Source organism: Pogona vitticeps, chromosome 2 (assembly GCF_051106095.1).
Source record: "Pogona vitticeps strain Pit_001003342236 chromosome 2, PviZW2.1, whole genome shotgun sequence".
In the NCBI taxonomy this organism is placed as follows: domain Eukaryota; kingdom Metazoa; phylum Chordata; class Lepidosauria; order Squamata; family Agamidae; genus Pogona; species Pogona vitticeps.
The window spans coordinates 180,539,620-180,563,661 of record NC_135784.1 but is presented as its reverse complement, the minus strand read 5'-3'; the positions used below and the strand labels follow the sequence as shown (position 1 = coordinate 180,563,661).

Sequence of the window (24,042 nt, the reverse complement as noted above, 5' to 3'; positions counted from 1 at the left end):
CCTCCAATCTTGGTCTCTTAACAGGGTCCTGGAGGACTCTTCTTTTATGGCATCTTCTCTCCTTCCAAGCAGGAACTGAGTTTCTGACTTTCCCCTTCAAAATCCTTGCCTGGGCACATGTTTGAACTTAAGAGCTATCCAGTCAAACATGACCTTTATGTCAGCCTTTGCAGGGCAAGCAATAGAAAAAATGATATCAAATGGAATATCCAAATATCTGTTGCTATTCACAGTAAGTTGTTTAACCTGAGCATAATTTGGCCAGAGTCCTATGGTTTTTTGTATACATTTTGTGTAATTTGCCATGGTTAATTAACAAGAAGTCAGGGTCAGTATCGGTCATTTGCCTGCCCACAAGCACAGACGCAGAACTGAGCTATGCCCTGGCACCTTATCAGTTAGCTGTGGTATAGTTACTCTAGCTTTTGCAAAATTAATATCCATTTCGTTTTCTCCTTAAATTGTTTTTCACTTGAAGTAAAATGAAAAACCTGTTGAATTAACTTCCTCTAAGAAATCCACTTTATGGTTGATCTTGCTAGGTCCAACAAACGCAAATCTGGAGAGGTGAACGGGGAGCTGAATCAAGAGGCTAATGTCGAAAATGAGGAGGAAGAGGAAGAGGAGCTGCCTGGAGAAATGGTAGGCATGTGGGGACACGCCAATATAGAAGGTTTTGTAATAGTTCACTATTTTCTTTTCATCTTTTCCAAAGTGTTTGACACGTGCACAGTATTTCAAATTCTTTGATGCATACTGCGAATTGAGATAATATTGCTGTATTGTCCCCTCAGGAGGGGGGACATGCTGACTGGCAAACTTCTCTAAGTTACTAAAATCATGTTTACTCCTCATTTTGAAAGATTGAGTGGGGGAAAGTCGCAGGCTTCTCAGTGCTGTTTGTTTTCCATTTCTCTCTCAAGGAGCAAGATGAGAAAAGAATCAAAACGGAAACCAAAGAAGGGTAAGTTACGTGCTCGGTATAATCTGACAAACATTTGTCCCTTGTACATTTGCCAACAAGGGACATAACTGTTTATAGAAGTGCACAAAGACACAGTGGCATGATCCTGTTGGGTACGTATCTTCTCTCTTTCCGCCTAGAGTGGTCGTTCGACTAGATAGGCGGGGTATAAATGCAATAAATAAATTAAATAAATAAATACATCCGGGAGTCAAACACAACGGTGTAGTTTGTGGCAACAAACTGCTGCAAATTAAAAACTCAGCAGAGCCATGATTGGTTGCACGCGGAGTCACACAACCCACTGCACAAGTGACACCTGTGCTGATTTGTTAGCTTGTAGCCATTCATCATCCAGTTTAATGCTGTTTGCATTCTGCCACCATAAAATGGCAACAAGAATTTGGCCAGTTGTCTCTAAGGCAGTTCTCTCTATGATTTTTGGAATGGTATGTAAAGCAGTAGACATGGTCTAGAGGGGCAGGGTATAAATTTTATAAAAAATAAACACAGATGATATGCTTATGCTATGGAAAATGACCCTTCACTGCATAGAACATAGAAGCGCTGTGGATGTCTGTGGAAATGGTCTTTACTACAGAACTCTTAAAGGTTCAGGATCCCTCCCCGTCTTTGAACTGGACCCCCTTATAGCTGGTCTAGCTGCCGATTCAGCCCCATTCAGCTGCATAGATACAGTGGATATTTTGCCTGGGAGTTTACGTTTACCTAAAACATCATGTTCTTTTTTTAAAAAATAAAAGTAGCGACGGGGACAGCTACTTGTGTGAAAGAGTAAAGGACGACTTTGTTATTGTAAGCAGTTTGACAGCAGTGTAACCCCTTTTGCCTGTCTAGAAAGAAACATGTAGAAACAAAGAGACCTCAGGCATCGTTGAACTTGGGTTGTCTTGCAGTGAAAGCTGGAACCAGTGTTAGCTTCAAATAGCTATGAGAGTTGACACAGCAAAGGAGAGCAAGCTGGACGTGGGAGTGCTGCAACCCTGTCTCTTCACCATAGTTAACAGATGGAGAGCACTTAGAACTCAGCAGGCTAGGAGAAGCGATGGTCTTTTAAGATGCATTTGCTCTGATTAAAGTTTGAATGCTAAGCACCTGGAAGCCTAGCATCGATTGATGCTTTGCCCTGCACCCTATTCTTATCACTTAGATCTTTCTTTAAGAAATATATTAAAAGGCACAAACGACTGTCGAAATGGAACAGTTCAGGATGTATAAAGGCTAGAAATCTGCTTCCTTGCAGCCCTTGGTTTCTTTGAACATGAAAGTTGCTTTGTACATGAAAGTCTGTATTGTGTGTGTATATTTATTTAGAAGGTTTATATTCTGGCGCTTGGCTGCCAGAGCCCCCAAGGTGACTTATGAGACAGCTGAAAACCACATGCAGTAAAACTGCAATAATATACAGTAACCACACGCACGCACGCACGCACGCACGCGCGTACGTGTATCATTTTATGGGTTGTTGTTTTTGATCCAGGTCTGAAATAAAAGAGGAAGCAACCCAGGTTAAAACTGTGCCACCTGTTAAAGTAAGTATGCATTTGCTTTGTGTGTTGTTGTTGTTGTTTTAAATTTGGCTAAAACCACGGACATCTGTGCTGTAGCCCTCTTTATGACCTGTCTTTCAAGCAAAGACACTTCTTTGGCTTTCAGATGTTATAGAACAATCATGAGTACAGAAGTCAAAAGTGGGGAGAAGTGAGTCCATATACACCTCGGTAGCTTTGCCCCATCACCATCTCTTTGCTCTCATTTCCTGACTTTAAGAAACAGAATAACATGGGATATTTCTTAAGCCTCATGAATTTGAGTCTGCTTGGGGCTTTTGACATCAAAGCCATGTGGGCCGTATATGTCATTCCAGGACATTAAATTAAGTAAGAGAGTGTGTGTGTGTTGTGTGTGTTTTAAAACAATTAAAGTAAAATAAAATTTGGGATGTAGGCCACTCGATGGTGAAGGGGCATTTTCAGTTTAGCTTTTGGAAGAATTCTTGGGGGGTGGGGGGTACTGCAATACGGTGGCTTTTCAATATGCAGGGATGGGCGGGGTGCTGCCTACGCACCTCTGGACATTGCCCACCCCATTTAAGAACTGAAAAGATACAGCTAATACTACATGGTGTATTAACTGCATGCAACCAAAATGTTTTAGCAACAGGTCTCTAGTTGATGAGACAGTTCCCGTACAGCTCTTGGTTCTGGACAAATCACATGAGCTGATGGACCCTTGCCATGTCTTTCCCTTCCAGACAACCCCTCCCAAGTGTGCCGAATGCCGACAGTACTTGGATGACCCTGAGCTGAAGTTCTTCCAGGGAGATCCTGATGATGCGGTAAGTTAACCTAGGGCACTGAAAGAGGAGAGTACTCCGCCTCAGTGGTGTGCCTCCAAGGTTAAAGACAAAATCTTTTGTCTTCCTAGCTGGATGAACCAGAAATGCTGACAGATGAACGCTTGTCCATTTTTGATGCTAATGAAGATGGATTTGAGAGTTACGAAGATCTGCCGCAGCACAAAGTGACATCCTTCAGGTGAAGCTCCGTGCTGATTCAGTGTAAAGCCCAATTTGGTTGGAGCGACCAAATGTCATTTTTTCCCCAGCTTTCCTTCCTCCCTCCCTTCAGAGATGCCAAACAGGTCAAGGATAACAGCAGCAGCAGCAGGACGAAGGAACTAAATATTCATTTTCTATCCTTCAGTGTTAATGTCTAGAGCAATGAGACAGGAAGGGGGGCTGAGGAGCATTAAGAATGGGAAGAAGAAGTTCTTGCTCAAAAAGCATCTTGTAATGTCCATTTTCTTCCGATTCAGAGACTGCTTGTGGCAGTGTGTTTCATATTTGCTGTACTAGATAATGAGGCACCGAGCAAGTAAGCAGTGAAAAGAGGCATAGTACAGTGGCTGAGCCCTTACCTCTGTGTGCGTGCGTGCGTGCCCAGTGACGTAGGGGCTATACGTGTGCCAAAACTCACCTTGTAATTCATCAGTTAGTTTTAAAGGTACCACCTGACCCTTTGTTTTTAGGGTGCTTAGGCTCCCCATAAGATGTGCAACAAGACTGGCAGGGATTGTTCTTGAAACCCACTCAGGCTGCAGATGCTGTTTTGAGTGAAGAAAAATTTAGGGCAGAGGATGGCAGCAGCATCAGGAGCTGCTTATGCAGCCACCGGAGCCACGAAGCCACTAATTCAGGTGCTACTGTTTAAGACATAACAGTTTCTGTCCTACGTCCAGACATTCCCAGCCTTGTTGGAGGGCCCCTTGGGTGTACAGCTGGAGAACTGGAGCTAGATGGGACGTTTGGCTCTTGCAGCAGAGTGTTAAGGACATAACTGCACGTGCCCTGTTTGCCCTGTACGTTTTTTGTTCTGTCTAATTTTTTGCTTACACTTTATGACAAAAAAAGAGAGCAGTTCTCTCATCTTTTTGGCCATAAGAGGAGACTCGGCAGGGAAGGAATGCAATAAAAGGGGCTCCTTTTAGGATCTCTACTACTGCCAGCTATGGCAGATAGAGCCCTGCTGAGTGCATTCTTCCAAAGGGGGGGGGGAGAGCCTGGCTTGCAAGTGGAAGGCTGGATCGTGTCCGGAGGGTTTCCATAGGGGAAGACAAATCCTCCTGGGTTCTCCAAAGTGAGCCTCCAGTCATGTGCCTGAGCATTTTTGCTCCCCTGCTTTTCATCTCTTGCTGTCACTGCTTCCTTTGCCATTCCCCACCAGAAGCAGTAAAAGCCCTGATCCTGGGATTGGCCTCCATTTATTTCTGTTATTTCTTGATTGAATATATTTCATAGTCAAGGTTAGGATCTCCCTAAGATGGTGTAAAGGCGTGGAGAAAAGTGTGCCGTCCTCTATGAAAGAGAACATTGTAGAAGGAAGTAGTTGTGTGGAGGGTATATTAATTGAACTAGAGCCAACAGAAGGAGGGACTGGAAAGTCTACGGAAGTGTGTCTAGCGGACGAAGAAGGGGTGGAGCTAGACCTCATTCTGTGGGAGGACATAAAGGAGAGTGAAAGCGCGCGCGTTTTTAGATCGACAACTGACGGAGAATTGGGAAGGTTTGGGGAGAGAGGGGTCCAAACCGAGCCCATGATCTTTTTGGGAGAAGCGTCGGGTATTGTAAGAGACTTTCCCAATTTACAGCTGGGAGGGGGGTTATTGCCGGCTCCATTAGTGTCTGGAGGAAGGGGGCGAGGGTACGACCCTCTAGAATGGACGGTAGTGGTTTACCCGCGGAATCACCCTGGTGGACGGAGGGTGATTCGCCCTGGCCCTTCATACCAACAGAAGCCTCCGGAGGGAGATTGGGCCAGGCACCCGTGCTGCGGGACAGTATGCGCGGTTCGGAGTACCCCATTGCGACCTTTGATGGATCGGGAGCGTTTCGGTCCCGCTCCCTTTTAGGGGAACCTGAAAGAGCTACGGTTGTGAGATCCAAGAAATACAAGCTGCTAACAGGTGACTGTTTATTGGACCCGTTTGATGCTGTTGAGTTGAGTTCCGTTACAAATAAAAAAGTTGATTTAGAAGAACAAGACCAGCCCCTGCGTCTCTTTCCCGCCTTTACCACCAGTGCACCCCCGGCCAGTGAAGGACTTTGTCACAGACGGTTTGCAGTATAAAATAGCACCATCGAGTGGCAAACAATGTGTGATATTTAAAGTTAAAAATAAAATTAATTCGCTTCAAATACCTAATAGCAGTAAATGTTAAAGGCCAGAGAGAAGAGGGTTGTTGTTGTTGTTGTTGTTTAAAGCATGTTTAATTGCAGCCGTAGGTACATCGTTCGAGAGAGAATTCTGCAGGGTAGAAGGCCATCTTGGTAGCGCCTTCCAACTGCTTTGATCTTGGTAGCAGATGAGTGAGTCGGGTCTTTACAGATTATCTTAAACCACAAACAGGTGCATGTGGCCCTTCAGATAAGCTGGACAGAAATCATTCAGAAATATTGAGGATTGATAGTGTCCCTTTGAATTGGGCTTGGAAGTGCTCTGGCCGTGAATGCATCTGGTGCAGAACTGATGTTATGCAATCCAGCTGTGCCTGGCAAGGACAGAAGAGGATGCCTTCTGTAGCTATTTTTCTTCAGAGGCAGCCCTGTAGACACAGAATTACAGTGGTCTAGTTTGACTGAAATTAGGTTCTTTGGATGACTTATAGTGGTGTACCAAGCACTATTCTCACCTGCTGGTCTCACCTCTATTTCTACCATCAATAATATGTCCAGAAGGATCCCCAAGCTGTGGGGTGGGTAGGGCACAGCCCCGGTCAGAGAGCGATGGGATTGACTCTAATCAAATTCAGCAGATTCTTCTCAGCCAAAATCTTCAGTTCTTGTCAGGCTTGAGCTTCAGACCAGTTAACATGCAGTGTGTGAACAGTTGTGTTGTATATTAATGGGAGGCAGGAATTCTGCGTTGGCTCAGGAAGCAAAAACTCTCCAACCCTCTCCTTCTCTGTGCAGTGTCTATGATCGGAAAGGTCACCTGTGCCCGTTTGATACTGGTCTCATAGAAAGGAACATTGAACTGTACTTCAGTGGTGCTGTGAAGCCCATCTATGATGATAACCCTTGCCTGGATGGTAAGTGCGGACTTACAGGTGGGTTTTCTTTGAGGCCTCCTTGTTTCGGCTTGTAGGAAAAACAGATCTTAGCCCTGATGTCTGTTGGGCTGTTTTGGTGGCCTGAGAGTGAGTTAACAAGTTGGTTGCCTAAGCCTGTGACTAGAGATGGGGATATTCGTATTCACATACCAGTATCCCTGTTTGTGTCACTGTAAATGTTACACCAGATAGCACTGTTAATTCTGAATTGATATCTCTTTTGAGAAATCAGTTTTCTTCCAGACTTGAGGATCTAAAGAAATGTGCCTTCCACCTTCTGTCATCCCATAACATAGAGATAGCCAAAATGTGTTACTCTGAATACTCTTTGATTGCAACACCCAGCATCCCTCACCACTAGGAGTGCTGGTCATAAAGAGTTACTTACAGTCCACCAAGGTCTGGAAGAACATGCTTTGTCCTTTCCTGCCATAACAGTTTTGTCGACTATTCAGGAACTTCCATTTCTCCTGTGAAGAGTTCAGAAGTCACCAGTGCTCTGCTTGCTTGTTGCTTTATTAGGAGAAACACTGTCAGCTCCTAAATAGAGGAGGCCTGGGTTTCTTTCAGAACAGGGTTACAGAATCCAGCTTTTTGTCTTCACTCCGTTACTACTGGGGGGGGGGGGGGGACTGATGAAAAAGGAAGCACTTATGTAGCTCATGTGTCTTTAGACTTCCAGGAGACGCAAGCGATGGCTCAGTCCAGGCATGGTTGTGTTACTTTCCAAACTGGACTTAATTCAGAACTCGTGCACAGATGGTGTGGCAAATTTAAGCGGTTTCAAAGACATACTTGCTGGTGCTTACTCAGGAAGACATGCATATGCATAACATTTGTCCTGTCACTGATCTTAGGTGGTGTCCGAGCCAGAAAGATGGGCCCCATCAACGCGTGGTGGATTACGGGCTTTGACGGAGGGGAAAGGGCTTTGATTGGCTTTACCACAGGTAAGCTCATTTAGACGTCTGGAAAAGAACCATGTCATTAATGGAGCCTGACAACATATTGATCTTAGATGGGGTGGGTGATCGCAGCAGGGCTGAGGATCATTTTTCAGATTTGTCAGCAACTCAAACGGTGCACTCCCAAGAGAATGGATCTAATTTTTTTTAAATTTAAGTGATGGTTATATACTCTAAAGGTTGTGATGATTTGTTTTTGTTAACCAGGAAGCAGGATTAATGTTTTTAAAAAGTGCATTTCCTTTCAGAAAGCATAGAGTGACTTTATGAGCATCAATTAACTTTTCAAAAACAAACCCAGAAGTTTAGGGTGCTTGGAGGCCGAGGATGGGACGATGCAAAGATGTCAATAGAGGCCATATGTGCCATAAGGGCTACATGTTATCTACCTCTGTATTAAATACTGTGCATTAATAAGAGGACAGGAGATGTGCTACATGCCATTCCTCTTCCTTTCGGGGGATGTAATTGAGCCTGTCCTAAGCATCCCCATTAGGCTCTAATGGAGCTTAAACAACCCTCCAAAATCCATGATACCAGAATTCTGAAGTGTTTTGCTTGGTTCCTTAGCCAGTGCAAAACACATGCCACTGGACTTCACATGTCTACTTTGTAGGAGAGTTGCAAGCAGGATCACATCGTCTAGCCATTATATGTGTGGGCACAGCAGCCAAAAGAAAGCAAAGCAAAAGAAAAACCAATAACCAGGGTCAAGGCAAACCTAACATTCTCAAATGGCTGAATATGTAACAATTTATTTTAGTCACTTGGTAGATAATGTGATTTTGCTAGCATGATTTCCATACAAGGCCACAGCACACAGGGCAGAGGCCTTATATAAGCTACCTAAAATGAATGGGAGGTATTGCCAGATTGCTGTTTATGAAGTTTGTGCAGAGCTTCCCGGTAGGGTGTGCCTAAACTCACAAAGATGCTTGATGTTACAATATTGACCAGAAAATCAAACATAAAATGACACATGAAAATATGTGAACTAAGAATTTGTCCATGTACTGGCTAAGAACCTGTTTGTGCAGCTCTGCTGCTGGTTAAAGTCTTCCTTTCTGGATTTTGGACTGTACGCAACTTTGTTTTAATTGCCTACGAGTTGTGGACATTCTAGGAGGACGTTCCTGTGGATTGTGGCCTTCAGCGCGGACGCCTTCTGAGTCTCCTGTTCTTACTCCTAAAGCAGCTGTAAAGAAAGCAGCTGACGCAGGGTTTCTTCCAGGGCGCAATGTCAGGCTTAGTGGTGCTTCCAGATGAGACTCCCAGGAGGAGGCCAGTTGCAGAGGCTGTGGCAGAATGGCAGGCCCATGTGGATTTTCTTGGGAAAGCTCAATGAGCAGAATGCCAGAAGCCGTCCTTCCTTGCTTTGACGATCTTGCCTGCCATACCCACAAACTAATTTGAGTCCTTAACATCCACAAAGGAAAACATGGCCTTGCTGAATGAACAGAAAGACTCCTCGATTAACCTATTGTTCTTGTACTAGAATTCAAGTGTCACCCCGTTAAATTAATTTAGAGGTCGCCTGTGCAGGAGAGAAGTTCTTTTACTCAGTGTGGAATTCAGTTGCAAAATTGGTTTGTGCTGATGTACCTGTGGGCCAGTAATTCATATGGCCAGGGTTGAGATCCACAGCATTATAGATGTTGTTGCATTAAAGCTCCCTTCATCCTTGCTCTGCTGACTGGGCCTTAGAGGGGTTGGAATCCAGTCAGTTTTCATACCCCTGCTGTCGTATTTAAAATGTGTGGAAGAGGATCTCTTATCAGTAGAGCCTCCATGTTCAGAGGCCAGTGTATCTTGGAGTAGCCGGGGATGGTGTCACACCGTGAGGAGACTTTTGGGCAAAATCTGTAAGCCTGGCTTGTGCTCTTCCCAGGGATGGAGGACAGCTTCTACATGTCTGTCTATTTTTGGAAATGGAAAACCAGACTTAACAGGTCTTTCGGTCTGATTCACGAAGGCAGTTCTTGCATCCTTAAGTGTTGGTGCTTAGGTCGCCTGAAAGTCCAGTTGGTTCATGGCTGGGCATACGTGAGATGCCAATGTATCTCAGTCTTCTTCACCAGACGGTGCCTCTATGCCTTGCCTTTACAGCTTTTGCAGATTACATCTTGATGGAACCAAGTGAGGAGTATGCTCCCATCTTTGCCCTGATGCAGGAGAAGATCTACATGAGCAAGATTGTCGTTGAGTTCTTACAAAACAACCCGGATGTCAGTTATGAGGACTTGCTGAATAAAATAGAGGTTAGTCAGGGAGGCTATATATTACTTCCTCCCTCCCTTCTTTGAAAATATTGTTATCCAGCCTTTCTCCTTAAAAAAAAGGACCCAATGCAGCTTATATCATTAAAAAGATATTACTGAAAGCTTAAAAACAGTAAGTAAATATTTAAAAATAATTTTAAAAACATTATATTAAAAATATTAGAGAAAAACAATACCAAAACAGATTTTAAAGCAACAAAAATACAAACCCAAACCATCCCATTAAAAAAAACTCTGTGGACCTCCAGTCACTAAGAGAACAGCTGCCTGAAGAGAAGGGTCTTTGCCTGCTTGCGGAAAGACAGCAGAGACGGGGCCAGCTGTCACTAAGGGGCTACATGTTTCCTCCCCTTCCACCAGGATTAGATGGATCTTTGATTTGTAATGCTGAAGTTGTTCTTTTCGTGCACTTACTGAAACAATTTTTACTGCTACATTTTTCCATAGAAAAATCTAATGTCCTTGCAATCTCATTTTCATTAAATAAATTAGCAATAGATTTCTTTGCTGCCTCTTGGGAAAGCAGTCGAATTATTACCTCTTTTAAATTCTGTCCAGACCACCGTCCCTCCTGCTGGGTTGAATTTCAACCGTTTCACAGAAGATTCTCTCCTCCGGCATGCCCAGTTTGTGGTGGAGCAAGTGGAAAGTTACGATGAGGCTGGAGACAGTGATGAGCCCCCAGTTCTCATCACGCCTTGTATGAGGGACCTGATTAAGCTGGCAGGAGTCACACTGGGGAAAAGGTACAGTATGGCTGCAAGGCAGGACTGGCCAAAAAGAGGCATTAGATTGGAAGTTTGTGACGTGAAACACATTTCTGTTCGTTCATTCATTCATTCAGTGTATATACCACTCCCATTAGTGCTGAGGCAGTTTTAGAAATGTTACCGTACCAACTTAATGGGGGAGCCAAGAGGACAGATCAAGACTGCAGCCTGTATTTACAGAACTTTTATTCTAGGAGTAGCTTATCTTATCAAGGTGGAAACCTGCTGACCTGGTCAGAGAAGGGAGGAGTTTACATCAGTCATCTGGATTTTTTTAATTTTTATTTTACTTTTATTTTATTTTTTTTATCAGGGGAGTTCTTACTATCTCCCTTTCCTTTCTGCTAGTTTCAACACAGGGTGACTTTAGGGTATAAGGATTCTTTGGGTTGCTGAAATCTTGGTAGCCCCTCTGCCATGGGAGGAGCTGTGGTCATCTGTATCACAAACACCACTATAGGGACCATGCCTAGCTGGACACCACTGTTCGTTGTGAATGGTTAGGAAATGGAAATGGAAGTCAAATGGGAAGTGTTGGGGGGGGGGACAGAATCAATGGTCAGGCAGTATCTTTTTTAAGACCAGCTGCAATTACATAACAGTGTGAAGCCTTCAAAATTCTTCATTGTGAAAATATAGGGGCAGGGAGGAGAGAATTCCAAAAATTAAGCTAGCCATGCTTTAGTCCCAAGATATAGAATGCAGGTTTGATGAGTTGACGGAAGGTTTGCTTTATCAAACGACACCCAACCAGGCTCTCCAAGTTACAATAAAGTGGCTGCCTTAGGCTGACTCCAACCCCTGGTACCTCCAGCTCTTCTGGGTTTTATCTGGGGAATGCTTTTCTTTTATGTGCAGAGCACGGCCCCTCCCCCTGAACTGCTTCCTCTTTCCCAGATCAGCTGGGTGGGGTTAGAAGATACACATGAGTGGATTAACTTTCTTCTGTCTGCATGGAGGTGGGGAATACTGCAGATGAACCTCCCCCCTATCCTGACGCCTTCCAAGTGTTTTTGGACTCCAGCTCCTGGGATTTCCTGACCGTCGGCCACATTGGCTGAGACCTCTGGGAGATGAGGCCCAAAATATCTAGAAGACTGTCCTCTGGTTGGGAGAGGCTGCTAGAGCCACTTGTAGATGGAAAAGAGGGGCACTTGTGTGGTCTGTTAGGGTACTTATTTTATTAGGATACTGACATCACACCATTGTGGCAGCATTCTTGCATCCAGGAGAAAATTCTGCCAGTGCCTTGATTTTCACCGCTGCTTCCTTCCTTCCTTCCAGGCGTGCTGCAAGGAGGCAGGCCATTAGGCATCCCACCAAGATTGACAAGGATAAAGGCCCCACGAAGGCCACCACCACCAAGCTGGTCTACTTGATCTTTGACACTTTCTTCTCAGAGCAAATAGAGAAGACCGAAAAGGAGCAGGACAAAGAGAATGCAAACAAGCGCAGGCGCTGCGGAGTCTGCGAGGTAACTCTTATGTGGGGGGTCTGCCCCGATGCCATGAAACCCACTTTTTTTCCTGCCAGGAGGGAACGAGTCCACAGTGTTGCCCAGGGTTCAGAGAACGAAGCTTCCATGTCTTCTGTAGCTTTCTGATCTCCTCTTATCCTGCCAAACCCCACTACTCGGGAGCATTCCCCTCCAACCTCTTTTATATTTTCAGTACCCTTCTTGCCCTAACCAGGACCTTCTCAAATTTTGCAGCTGCCCGCTGCAGGATACAACGTGAAATTTAAAGTCAGATGTATGTGGGATTTGCTTAAGAGCTGCTTTTTTTATTTTGAAACAAACCAGGTGGGCACCAGCAGCCTAATCTACGAGTTTCGGGGCTGCAGTGCTATGGGGCTGTGTGGCTTGCCCAAGGCCACACAGCTGGCAGGACACATAATGGCATAAGCCATGTATCCCACACCTGATCTTGGCTAACCCTTCTTCCAGGAAGCACAGTGAGGATTTGAACTCATGGCTCCATGGCCAAGTTTTCCAGCACAGATCTCTTTGGGTATTGCATGCTCTGAAAATATAACAAATAAGTATAAATAAATTTCAACCCTTCGCCTTAAAAAAAAAAAAAACACCTTTTTTCCAGGTTTGTCAGCAGCCGGAATGTGGCAAATGCAAAGCCTGCCAGGATATGATTAAGTTTGGTGGCAGTGGGAAGACCAAGCAAGCCTGCTTTCATAGGAGGTAATCCTGAACTTTCTTTTGATGCGTCAGGTTCTGCAGAGCCCCTCTGACTCCATTAGTTATTAATGGGCCACAAGAACAGCAGCTTGAAACATTTTGATTGTACTTTCCTTTTAAGAGCAAGAGTCTGATCTGTGGCCTGAAAGAACTGGGGCAGGTGTTTCACGCTGACCCGTGGCCACGTTCCACAGAACACTGTAATGACAACAGATACTCTAAAGCAGTGGTCCCCAACCTTGGGCCTCCAGGTGTTCTTGGACTACAACTCCCAGAAACCTTCACCACCTTTGCTGCCCAGGATTTCTGGGAGTTGAAGTCCAAGAACATCTGGAGGCCCAAGGTTGGGGACCACTGCTCTAAAGCATGGGGAACCCCGCTGTAAAAATAAGATGAAATAGGCGAATGGCTTGGTTCGATTTGCATGATCTTGGCCTATTTCTATTGTTGGTATGCTGTGGTTTTAAAAATCGGCTTGCAAAACATGAACAAGTGGCTGAAGGGGATTGTTTTTTTCATGGGCAGCCAATGTTAGGGAGACACTGAACTCGAAAGGTTTTCATTTCTTAACATTTGGTACTTTTATTGACTTGGTCTTAGATGCCCCAACCTGGCTGTAAAAGAAGCTGACGAAGATGAAGAAGTTGATGATAACATTCCTGAAATACCCTCCCCGAAAAAGATGTTGCAAGGAAGGAAGAAGAAGCAAAGCAAGAGCCGAATTTCCTGGGTGGGGCAGCCTGTCAAGGTATGCTGTGCCTATGCAGGGAGGGGCGAGGGAATTGGTGTCCCTTGGAGCTAACATCCCCGTATGCTTTCTTATAGAGTAATATAATATAACATGCTGTCTTGTACTCTGAAGTGCACCATGTAATCCATTGTCTCTGGATTGCTAGTCTCCCAGCTAGTGTGCAATAGGGACTGATGTCTCTTGTTGCGTTGCTTAGATCAACAGTGACTGCACTTTTAAAGGGTTATTGTTGTTGGTGGTGGTGCAGTTGCATGGGGGATGGTCTTCAAGACACCTGCTATACCACAGCTTGGAAATACTGTTTTTTCTTCCTCTTGGACTACAACTCCCAGAACTCTCTATCCTGTCTGGGAGCTCTACTCCCAAAAGGTAATGTTTTCGAGTTCTGCCAATGTCTGTTGTTTGTTTCTTCATAAGCACACCTTTTTTTTCCATCTGCAGAGCGATGGGAAGAAGGACTATTACCAGAAGGTGTGCATTGATTCAGAGACCTTGCAAATTGGCGACTGTGTTTCCGTCAGCCCCGATGACCCAACAAAGCCGCTCTATCTGGCAAGGTATGTGTCAGCTTGGAAATAAGCATGTGCCTTTCAGAACCAGTGGGAGGGGGCGGTTCCTGTGCTCGGACCTTAATTAGAACTTGAGTTTTTTCATACCCTGGGTAAAGGACTACCCAGATTCTTTAAGTCACCCCTGTCTGGGAGTCATAGAGACTTACTTAAGTAGTCCCTGATGGCTTGGGGCTATAGCCCAAAAAAGCAACTGTTGTAAGTTCTGGATCTGCCTTGATGAGGATTTTGAAAATTAAAGATTTACTGATTATTTTGCGGCCTTCTGTAGTTTGCTGACTTCTCCAGCACTGGAGAGGAAATCTGTAATCCCTTTTCCTCATTCATCAGTCCCCATGTTTTCTTCCGTGCATTGATCCTTCAGGCCTCCTTTCCTGGTAGGGTTTTTTGTTTTGTTTTTTGGAAAGTAAAAATGGGTTCCAAGCAGCAGGTGATCTTCGCCCTGGAATCTCAATTTTCTATTTTCTTTTCCCTTCTGCTTTGGCCCTCCCAGGATCACTGCCATGTGGGAAGATGTAAGCAGCAATGAGCCCATGTTCCATGTTCACTGGTTCTACCGTGGTACCGACACTGTTCTGGGAGCAACATCTGACCCCCTGGAACTCTTCTTGGTCGATGAGTGTGAGGACATGCAGCTGTCATACATCCACGGCAAAGTCCATGTCATCTATAAGGCTCCCTCAGAGAACTGGTCCCTAGAAGTATGTTGAAGAATCTTAACTATTTTGTTCCTTGCTAGAGGGAGGCCCTGGATCTTCTCCTAGGGGGGGTTAGATTCCAGGCTAACACGGGTTCATAAACTGAAAGGTTGTCTGAATTCATGTGCACGTCTCCTGTTTGGAGGCCTTGCTCCAGCTTAGAGGGGTGGGACGTATAGGGCAGAATGCCCAGTCTCCTCCATGCCCCACATCCCCCCTGCCCAAATAAGAAGGCCTCGTGATGGCCATTTCCCCCTTGCCGCACTGCCAGCAGGTGATCTCACTTGCAAGTGTGTTCCAACAGGAGCGCCCCCCACCCCGCCCCAGATGCACCTGGACTCCCCCAGCAGCAGGGTTCCCTTGGGCTCCTAACCATTGCCAGGTGAGCCCATGATGGAGGGCAAAGGGGAAGACCGGTGTCCGCAAGAGCACGGTTGCCAGGGGCAGAAGGTACTAGGGTCTCACTAGGGACAGGAGAAGTTGCTGGGCCAAGTGGGCCCTGGCAAAGGCCAGTCCTCCTTATTTTTAGGTGGCATTAAAAAATCAAGTCACCTGCTAATTCCGAGGGGCTGCCAGCCTTCCTGTGGCATCTTTCCAGGAGGTGATGTTGAGGCTCAGGGTGCCTTTCCTTCCTTTTGATCGGCTTCTGCCTTGTGCTGCTTATATTAATTAAAATAAAATAAATAAATAAATGTTGCTTTAGCGTCATTTGACCGTGTTCCTCTGTCAGTGCCATTATTCCCCCTGCTGCCATCTCAAACCACAGTTGACAGATCTGAAACTGCTGTCGTGCAGTGGTTAGGGTGCTAGAGTGGGACATGAGGCACCCCCGGGTTCTAGAGCCATCAATCTCTGTGGGTTTGGTGCCCTTGGGACCACATAAGGCATCCCAGCCGACTCTGCCTCTCAGGGCTGTTGTCCTGAGGATGAAATGGGGAAAGTGAAGAGCTGAATAAGCTACCTTGAGCCCATTGGATAAAAGATGGGCAGTAAATGTATTCGCGAAGGCTTTCACGGCCGCGATCTAATGGTTGTTGTGGGTTTTTCGGGCTTCTTGGCCGTGTTCTGAAAGTGGTTCTTCCTAACGTTTCGTCAGTCTCTGTGGCCGGCATCTTCAGAGGACAGCAAACTGTGCTCTGAGTAGGCGTGAGAGTGGGTGGAGTATTTATGGCTGTGAGAAGGCTAGTTTGTGAGATAGGCTATTGTCCTGATCAGGAGATGGTTGATTAGTGTGTTTTGTTGTGGCTGTATTGTTTTGATAAGGAGGGGAGTTTATCTGTCCCTGTGGTTGATGGGTGTCATTAGCTGTTTTTTTGTGTGCAGTAATCCCTTGACCTTGTGGCTGGGTGGAGTTCCTTGACCTTTTGCACTCTGTGTTTTTGAGAGCTGGGAGCCAGGTTTTGTTGAGTTTCAGACACTCCTCCTTCCGGTTGCAGTTGTGGCCATCCCCTCCCTTTACTCCCTCATCTAACCTGCCACAAATTCCCCTCCCTAGCTAGACTCGCCTCCCTGTGGCTCTAGCTGCTGACAGTACTCAGCTTATTCTCTTCAGGTTACAGCTGCTTGTCTTCAGATCATTCCCCTGCTTCAGTTTCTTTAAGTGCTCTGCTCCCTTCCAGGCCCCATCACCACCAGCCCAAGCCCTTCACTGCCATTCCAGATGGCATGTGAGAGCAGGTCTCCTCCATTTACAAAGTTGCTTCAGAGTCCATTGCAGGGGGAGTGCGTGTGGGATTAAACTTCTAAAAATCTGCCATAGTTAGAGGTTTCTCTGGTTTGTCCTGTCAAGGACTTCATTACATTTTAGAGTTGGAGCCTTAGAACATAGGATGTCGGAAGCAGAACTGTTCTAGGGCAGGGGTGAGGCAGGGGCAGGCCTCCCAGGGGTGCTAGGCTACAGTTTTCCATCAGCCCTCACCAGCATAGCTCGTGGCAAGGAATCATCGGAGTTGCAGTCCAAAAACCACACTAAAAGGCCACATGTTCCCCATCCCTCACACTGGGGTTGTCGTTTTTCATTTCCATCTTCTTAGGGGTATCTTGACAATGCCTTTTCCTCCGGGCATCCTGTGGTAAGTTTCACAATGAGTTTCCTCAAGTCCTGGGCCCCTTCCACTGAGAACATGTTGCAGCCAGGAAGTCCTCAGACAAACAAATGCAAAGACCTGGAGATCACGTGCTTCTTCTGATAAGTTTGTTCAGTGTCTGGAAGATGTGCCTTTTCAATTACAACTTCCAGAATCCCCTGGATTCCAGTCCTGCTAGCTGTGTGGTAATGGAGGTTGTAGCCACTCAGTTCCAATTTTCAACTTTTTTGCATGTGTATACATCCTGAAATCTGTAGTAGGAATTTCTTCTCTTGTTTAAAACAGCCTGCCTTTTCTCCTCCTTCTCTGCCCGCCACCCAAACCCTTTCTCCCCACCCCCCCCCAAGGGAGGACTGGATGTGGAGATAAAAATGGTGGAAGATGATGGAAGGACCTATTTCTATCAAATGTGGTACGATCAAGAATATGCCAGGTTTGAGACCCCACCCAAGACTCAGCCCACCGAAGACAACAAACACAAGTGAGTGTGTAAAGACGACGTGGTTTGTGAAGGTGGGCATCAGAGCTTTCTAAGCGGAGAATTCTGAAAACGGGGGGAGAGGCCTAGAAACAGGTGCCGTTGTAGAGCCTCACCTCCAAGCTTTGGGTGCTCTCTGAGCTGCTGACTCAGCCATTCTGGGGGTGGGGATTTGTTTTGGCTCTTCTCCCCCAGCTGAAACCAGACACTGGCTTTCGCCCACTTCCAGGTTCTGCATGAGTTGCACTCGTTTGGATGAGGTGAGGCAGAAGGAGATCCCCAAAGTCATTGAGCCCCAGGAGGAATCGGAAGGGAAAATGTTCTATGGCATGGCAATGAAAAATGGGGTGCAGTACCGAGTGGGAGACGGAGTTTTCCTCCTTCCAGAGGCCTTCCCATTCAGGTGAGTTGGCGGACTAGGCTCGGGAAAAGGGGACCCAAAAAGAAGGAGCGCTCCATGTCAGGCTGGCTTCGTCCCAAGCAAGCTAGGAATTTCCAAAAGAAGTAGTGTCACATGGTGGGCCAGATGGTTTAAAAACAGCAGATTGTTTTCAGAACATTTTAGATCTTCCATGTTTGGGTTCATTTAAGGGCTAGTTTTGTTCGGTTTACCCTTTGTCAGCAGACTATCCATCAGAAGAATTATGGAGCTTTTCTGTAGTGGGAAAATGGTTGGGGAGGATAAATTAATTGGGTAAGACATTGGGGGACACGTGGATTGCATAAAATTGAGGGGACTATAAACAGTGGGGAGGGCTATTGATGTGTTTATATTGCACTACGCTGTATGCAATCAATAGAAAGGAGAAGATTGAAAGTTTTAATAGAGGAAGGATGTTCTTGAGTACAACAGTGAATAAGAAATCTTGTGCATTTGCATCATTAAATTTCAGGGCACTTCAAGTAGCGTGTTTGTGCTTCAACTGTTAAAATAAAGAACTAAATCTTTCCTTGGTTGATGTGGCTAAAGGTAAACTTAATTAGGGAAGCTGATGGTTAAATGTACAATTTGGAGAGGTAGTTTTTTTTGTTGTTGTTGTGGAGAAGTACTGTCAAACATTTTAAATGTGATTTTAAAGATGTCCTTTTCTAATGAGTGTTAGCTTTTATTAGGCACATGTACTGTATTTATATTCTAACCATTGTCATGTGAAAATTATGGAACTGGACAAAGCCTTGCAAATAAGTTAACAAATATTTCGTGGAACAGAAACATTTTTTTACTCATTTATCTGCCCATCCCCATTCCTTTATAATCACTTTTGCACATCAAGGGTCTGGATGGAAGTTCACCGAATGCTCCACGCCTTCTATTGGCCTAGCTTTTCTCCTAATTTGCCTAAAGAGCTTTATTTCTTCTTTGCTCTTCCTTCTCCGCAGCCTGAGGCTGGCCAGCCCTATCAAGCGGCAGAAGAAAGAAGCAGTCAATGAGGAGCTGTACCCTGAGCATTACCGCAAGTCCTCGGACTACATTAAAGGGAGCAACCAGGACGCTCCGGAGCCGTACCGGATTGGCAGAATCAAGGAAATCTACTGTAACATCCGCAGCAACGGCAAGCCCAATGAAGCAGAAATCAAGCTGCGTGTCTACAAACTTTACCGGTAAGGGAATGTCCAGCATGATTTTGCTGCCCAGGTGGGAAAAGAGGGATTCCACTGGATTGGTCTTATCATGTCTTGTACGGACTGCATAAGTAAGACAGTGGCACTCAAATCCAGGCAGGTCAGGAGGTTCTAACCTTTTTCAAGTTGCATCCAGCCCTCTTTTATAATAGGCAAGTAACCTTGGACATCCCCCGAAACCTTAATATCCCACTCTGAAAGGTCAAGGAAGAGCTTATTTAATAAGGGCTACAAGCATGTAAAGCGACTTGTGAACCCCACCCCCCCAGAAAACACTTTAGGAAACCTCCCAGGTAGGGAAATACTGATTCAGGCATAGAGGCATACGGAAATGGACTTCAGTGTACATATCCCGTGGTGTAGAAATGTGCACATAATGAAGTCTAGATATCTGTGAAGATTTTCAGTCATCCAGGCGTGGTTATCTGGAAGTTGAGTCATGGCAACTGGACTTTTTTCTTGTTAGGTTGAAATGTTTTGCTACTCATCAGACTGAAGAAGCTCCTTGGATAAGTAGTGAAATGTTTCAACCTAACAAGAATGACATCTAGATGTCTAACAGCTGGCACTACTCACGCTGAGCACTTTCCTTAAAACAAACCTAAAGAGGCTGCAACCCTGACAACTTGTGATTCAGGAGAAGGACCAGAGTCTGAATTCAAAGCTAAACAAGACATGACAATAAATGGCACATTTGCTTTTAAATTGCTTTCCTCCCACCCCTAATATGTATACTAGATACTGGAGGAGAGGTTCAAGGTCATTATCAGGTTGCATCTTTCATCCTGGGGAAGTTTTTGAAAGCTGCAGACAATGCTTTAATATCCAAAAACTGCTGCTGGCGGTCCTGGTCCTCGGCCCCCAGAATCTGGGCATGAGAGAATAGGAATCTCTTCATTTCCCCAAATGGCTGCAATTGATGATGTCAGTGCAGTTCCACAGCATAAAGTAATGCAACAGGATTCTGGCCATTATACCATGCCTCAGTGTTCTGATCCTGCAGATGTGCACCAACATCCCGCATCAGCATACTGCAACCTGGTGCTAAGCTGTTGGGTTACATTTCCCATTATCCCTGATCTTCAGTGATGCCAGCTGGAGGTGATGGGCTCATTGCTAAAACATAATTCTTTTCTCTCTATTCTCTCTTGTTTTCCTTTATTGACCTCTTTATCAAACACATCTTTTTTTGCTTTCTGGGTGGGAAGGTCTGCCCTCTGATAAAACTTAAAATTCTACCGATCAGCAAATGTGGGACTAAAGGCCAAACCAGATGCAACGCTCAGTGAATCACAGTGCCAATGAGATCTTTTGGAGGAAGGATTTTCTTCAGCACCAAAGCAACAAAGAGGGTTTGCCCTTTATTGCATACATATATGTAGGAGTGGATAAATGTAGCTCAGAGCATTTGAAGGAAATTCTGGACAAGAGAGTGTAAGAATCCCAAACTCTGAGGCACACACCTGCCAAGTTTATGAAGGGTTTGAAAACTGTACACCTGGAGGAGACTAGCTGTGTGGATTTCCTGGATTTTGACACAAAATCAGACTATCTGGCTCCATGTTCAGCTAAACCAGATACACAAGGGAGGCCTCATAGCAAGAAATGAACACAATCCATTTGGGTATATATATATATTTTTTTTTCTCAGAAAAATAAAAGAGCCCCTCTTATCATTTATCTCTGTAGGCCGGAGAACACCCACAAGTCCGTGAAAGCCAGCTACCATGCCGATATCAACTTGCTCTACTGGAGTGACGAAGAGGCGACTGTAGAATTCAAGGATGTGCAAGGCCGCTGCACTGTGGTGTACGGGGAGGACTTGACCGAAAACATCCAGGACTACTCTGCCAGCGGTTCTGACCGTTTCTATTTCCTAGAGGTGACCCTTCCTGCTGTGGAATTGGAGTTGGGCAACATTGCCCTGAGACGCTACACAACACCAGACAACTGCTGTTACAGCAAAGCTGCTTAAAAGCTGTTAAAAGCAGGCAGTGTGAAGCCAGTTCCCCCCCCCATTCCGCCTGTATGGGCGACACATTAATTAATTTGGAGCTGTTCAGACTCCATGAAATGCAGAGGAGCTATGCAAGGCCATTGCTTGTATTCATTTCAAGGAGTCTTCTTGGTGGATGGTGTCCCTTTGGATGGATCTGTCCATCAGCCTTAATGGCATCTCAAACCCCAGCGTGATAAGGTTATCTCTGGCTGAAAGCATCCGTCTTGAAACAATGTTTGTAGAAGCCCAGCCAATTTTTAGAGTGATGGTTGTGTAGAGTGTGTACCTTTCCTGCTTACCAGTGGAGAGGCAAAATTATTTTTGTATATGTGACCTAGTTCTCACATGGGCTTGCGTGTTCTCTTTTTTTTTTTCCCCAGGCATATAATGCAAAAACAAAAAGCTTTGAAGACCCCCCATATCATGCCCGTAGCTCTGGAAATAAAGGAAAGGGGAAAGGAAAAGGAAAAGGTGAGTACTTGACCGTTCTGGAACCGGCAGCATCACGGAGGCAGCAAGTCCGGCACGTTCACTCTTTGTGAGACAGAGAGACAGAAGTAGGGCTGTGCGTGAATGGTCACTCTAGAGGAAAATCTGCTTGCTTTGCTGCGAAGCCTGAAGTCTGATGGCTGGGGTAGGGGGAGGCGGTCCTGCAAAAATATTTTTGTACTAGGGAAGCTTCTAATTCCATATTGTACGAGCATCACCTCATAGCATCAGGAAAGCAAGGCACCCAGTTCCCCAGGAAAAGGTTGCTGCAGACTTTATGAGAATCCACTTGGGAGAGGCATTGAGGGATTAGCCACTTCTTCGCTGTGGGGTTCGTCATTTAGGTTGCTCTTAATGTGTCCTGAAAAATAAGTGTCTTGACCCATTTACAGTGGAATCGAGAGTTCTGCAGCTGTAGTGTGAAGACAGAATCCCCACTTTAACCCCCTTTGTGTGTGTGTTTGTGTGTTTTCTGATGCAGGTAAAAGCAAAGGGAAATCTTCGGCCGCCTCTGAGCATAGTGAGCATGAAGCTGCTGACATGAAGCCACCCAAACTGCGCACCCTCGACGTCTTCTCCGGCTGCGGAGGCTTGTCAGAAGGTTTCCACCAAGCCGGTAAAGCAACACGAGAAGAGCTGTCGAAGCACAGCCATTTTGTCTTCCACATTACCCACATTATGGACCCAGTGGCAATTTCCTCTCTGTTTAAAGCAAGCATAGGAGACTGAATTGGGGATAAGGGGATCATCCCGGCCCCCGTTCCCGAAGGGTCAGTGAGGAAAGATAGTGAAGAGGAGAAGAAAGGTGCTATTCCCTGGTCTGAGGCATGGCTGGTTTTCTTCTTATTCTTATTCCACCTCCCCTGTGTGAAGAAGTATGAAAAGGAGCAGTACCTAGAAGGGTATCCCTGCTGCCTTTCCAGTCACTGACCAGAGGTAGTGGAGTTTCCCTTCCTGGCAGTCTCCAGGGTGTTTGAAGAAGTGTTTTGCCTGTAGTCCCCAGTGGACTGGATGGAGAATTCCTTTGGGCCAAAAGGGTCCCTCTCCCCCCCCACACACACACCTTTGAATAAATGGACAGTGATATTTTTTCCCCTTTGGTTTTGGAAGTTTATAATGATGCCCTCACATCTCCTTCTCCTTTTTGTTTGCTGCTTTGTTTTCCCCCACCTCAGAAGTCTCAGAGACACTGTGGGCCGTCGAGATGTGGGAACCGGCGGCCCAGGCTTTCCGCCTGAACAACCCTGGCACCACGGTGTTCACGGAAGATTGCAACGTCCTTCTCAAGCTGGTCATGTCTGGGGAAAAGACCAACTCTCTGGGCCAGAAGCTGCCACAGAAGGGTGACGTGGAGATGCTTTGCGGTGGGCCTCCGTGCCAAGGCTTCAGCGGGATGAACCGCTTCAATTCCCGCACCTATTCAAAGTTTAAGAACTCCCTGGTGGTCTCTTTCCTCAGGTGACTGCAGCTGATTGTTTACACTTCGTCAACTGGGTCGTAACCTCCTGAGTAAGAGGTTATACAGGTGTCACAAATCCACAGGAAGGCGGAAATGCAAAATATATAGTATTAGATGCAGAATCCAGCCCTCTTGTGGAACTGAGAGTGGTGTTTAAAAAAAAACAAGGGAATGGCATTTTAATTAAGAGCCTCATGGCGCTGTGGTTAAAACTGTGCTCACGACTCGGGGTTCAGTCCCAGGTAGCCGGCTAAAGGTTGACTCAGCCTTCTATCCTTCTGAGATCAATAAAATGAGTACCCAGCTCGCTTGGGGGGGGCAATGTGTAGCCTGCATAATTAACTTGTAAACCGCCCAGAGAATGCTTGAAGCGCTATGAGGCAGCATATAAGCAGCACGCTTTTTGCTTTAATTATGGTTATTCATATGTTGTTTCCATTTCTATGCCACCTTTCTTTGAGCGAAGACAAGGTGGCATGCAAAACTCCCCCCACTTCACTCCCCATGCTTTTTTTTTCTTAGAACAACCCCTTGAAGCAGGTCAGACTGAAGGAGAATAGCTGGCTCAAACTCCGCATCTGTGGAGTTTCATGGCTGAATGGGGACTTGAACTTGACACGCTGAGGTGTACAAACATCATTGAGCAAATTTAGACAAGCCTTTTCTACTCACCTCTTTTAGAGAGTAGTAGCAAGATACGTGAAATGCTTTGAACACTGGTGTGGTTCAAGAGCCTGCATGCTGCTGCTCTTTTTCTTGAAACAACTATAACAATAATATATCCATAAGCCTGCCTTAAGGCATTGGGGCATTTGCTGCTGCTGCTGTTGTTGTCAGGCTTGTAAACTGTTTGAAGCATGGGAACCAGGCCTCAGGGACACATTGATTTGGTTCTGTCCATGGCCCATACCCAAGCACAGCCTTCTCCAGCCAGCCGCCATCCACTTATGTTGTGGCGAAACTCCCATCATCCACAGCCAGTGGGGAAACCTTTCCATTGTCCCAGAGGGGAAACTGCCTGTGCCTACGATTGAGGGGGGTGCCGAGGGGGGTGACCCAGCTGACCTCTGTGCCCCCTTGTCGTTCTAC

The 24,042-nt window shown here is 45.7% G+C and overlaps 1 protein-coding gene across 1 annotated transcript in view; it reads left to right on the top strand.

Moving 5' to 3' along the window:
* Window positions 1–24,042, top strand: part of DNMT1 (DNA methyltransferase 1) — a 47,102-nt gene that overhangs the window by 11,520 nt on the left and 11,540 nt on the right. Inside the window, exons 6-26 of the mRNA XM_020812086.3 lie at window positions 543–642; window positions 924–964; window positions 2,466–2,517; window positions 3,240–3,323; window positions 3,413–3,522; window positions 6,456–6,574; window positions 7,453–7,545; window positions 9,667–9,818; window positions 10,398–10,585; window positions 11,894–12,083; window positions 12,706–12,803; window positions 13,401–13,548; window positions 13,993–14,108; window positions 14,614–14,821; window positions 17,253–17,386; window positions 17,613–17,786; window positions 18,764–18,985; window positions 20,696–20,888; window positions 21,386–21,476; window positions 21,976–22,110; window positions 22,670–22,952. Of these exons, the coding sequence (XP_020667745.3) occupies window positions 543–642; window positions 924–964; window positions 2,466–2,517; window positions 3,240–3,323; window positions 3,413–3,522; window positions 6,456–6,574; window positions 7,453–7,545; window positions 9,667–9,818; window positions 10,398–10,585; window positions 11,894–12,083; window positions 12,706–12,803; window positions 13,401–13,548; window positions 13,993–14,108; window positions 14,614–14,821; window positions 17,253–17,386; window positions 17,613–17,786; window positions 18,764–18,985; window positions 20,696–20,888; window positions 21,386–21,476; window positions 21,976–22,110; window positions 22,670–22,952 (2,931 nt within the window). The remainder of the gene's footprint in view (window positions 1–542; window positions 643–923; window positions 965–2,465; window positions 2,518–3,239; window positions 3,324–3,412; window positions 3,523–6,455; window positions 6,575–7,452; window positions 7,546–9,666; window positions 9,819–10,397; window positions 10,586–11,893; window positions 12,084–12,705; window positions 12,804–13,400; window positions 13,549–13,992; window positions 14,109–14,613; window positions 14,822–17,252; window positions 17,387–17,612; window positions 17,787–18,763; window positions 18,986–20,695; window positions 20,889–21,385; window positions 21,477–21,975; window positions 22,111–22,669; window positions 22,953–24,042) is intronic.